Consider the following 1549-nt stretch of genomic DNA (forward strand, 5'->3'; position numbering starts at 1 on the left):
AAATCAAAATATTCTATTCATCCCGGTGCAACCAAGATGTATCATGATTTACGTGTCGACTATTAGTGGCCCGGTATGAAACGTGATATTGTAAAATACGTCGAAAAATGTTTGACGTGTTTACAAGTGAAGGCGGAACATCAAAAACCCTATGGAAAGGTCCAACCATTAGAAATTCCTAAGTGGAAGTGGGAACATATTGCAATGGATCTAGTAACTAAATTGCCAAAGACGTCAAAGGGTTTTGATGCAATTTGGGTGATTGTAGACCGATTGACCGGAATCATATTCTTCAGAACGTATGGCCGAGGTGTATATGAAGGAAGTGGTGTCAAGACATGAGGTGCCAGTGTCGATTGTGTCCGATAGAGAGACACGATTTACTTCCCGATTCTGGAGAAAATTTCAGGAGGAATTAGTTACTTGTTTATTAATCAGTACAGTATATCACCCACAAACGGATGGTCAAAGTGAACGAACAATACAAACCCTTGAAGATATGTTAAGGGCATGTATTATAGACTTTGGGGGAAATTGGGAAAAATATATACCACTGGTAGAATTTTCCTATAATAATAGTTATCATTCGAGCATAGGAATGCCTCCTTATGAAATGTTATATGTTAGAAAATGTCGAACTCCAATATGTTGGGGAGAGGTTGGTCAACGAGAGCTTGGGAGTAAAGAAATTGTGGCAGTTACGACTGAAAAGATAGACTTGATTCGAACTCATCTTAAAGCTGCCCAGGATAGACAAAAGTCTTATGCTGATAAACGAAGACGGCCGATTGAATTCCAAGTGGGGGATCATATGATGTTAAAAGTCTCCCCGTGGAAAGGTGTAATACGTTTTCGTAAATGAGGGAAATTAAGCCCACGGTTTATTGGTCCTTTTAAGATCTTAGCTCGAGTTGGGAGTGTGGCATACCGTTTAGAATTACCAGATGAGTTAAGTGGGATACACAATACATTCCATGTGTCACATTTAAGAAAATGTTTGGCCAATGAGACTGCATATGTACCATTGAATGACATAGAGGTCGATGATAAGTTGAACTATGTTGAGGAGCCGGTTGTTATAGTTGATGGAAAAGTAAAACAACTCCGCAACAAAGTTGTCAATCAAGTCAAAGTCCAGTGGAAACATAGAAAACGATCTGATTTCACATTGGAATTAGAAAATTAAATGAGGACATACTATCCTCATTTATTTTCTATATAATGTGGTTTCGGGGACGAAACCATAAAAAAGTGGGGGATAGTTGTAACATCCCGCTTTGCATAGATAAATAAAGTATTACTTTATATTTAACGTGTTGTTAAACAAGTAAATTAATAAGATAGACGATCATTTATGTGGGATACATTCAAACATCATTTAAACGAATCGAATCTTGATTATAATACATATATTATGTATGAAGACATTTGAAATAAATCATGAATCTATATTATTCTAAAATTTCCGTATACACATATTTTAGCTACTATTTATTCATATAGATTAGAATATGTACGTGTAAGCTAAAAGAGAATATATGGATAAAAT

The 1549-nt window shown here is 35.8% G+C and overlaps 1 protein-coding gene across 1 annotated transcript; it reads left to right on the forward strand.

Moving 5' to 3' along the window:
• Positions 1–598: 598 nt before the first annotated feature.
• LOC143569897 (uncharacterized) lies at positions 599–1186 on the forward strand. Its single transcript, XM_077055694.1, has 2 exons — positions 599–841; positions 899–1186. Exons 1-2 carry the CDS (start codon positions 599–601, stop codon positions 1184–1186), a joined length of 531 nt encoding a protein of 176 aa, XP_076911809.1.
• Positions 1187–1549: the final 363 nt, after the last annotated feature.

The sequence above is a fragment of the Bidens hawaiensis genome, unplaced genomic scaffold, assembly GCF_021521415.1.
Source record: "Bidens hawaiensis isolate Kalapana, Puna unplaced genomic scaffold, B.hawaiensis_p1.1 tig00024733_1, whole genome shotgun sequence".
Lineage (NCBI taxonomy): Eukaryota > Viridiplantae > Streptophyta > Magnoliopsida > Asterales > Asteraceae > Bidens > Bidens hawaiensis.

Excerpts from the sequence above, each read along its gene's own strand:
- LOC143569897 (XM_077055694.1), top strand. The coding sequence starts at position 599 with ATGCCTCCTTATGAAATGTTATATGTTAGAAAATGTCGAACTCCAATA. Across the intron at positions 842-898 it reads AAGTCTCCCCGTGGAAAGGT|ATCTTAGCTCGAGTTGGGAG; the intron begins GTAATACGTTTT and ends GGTCCTTTTAAG.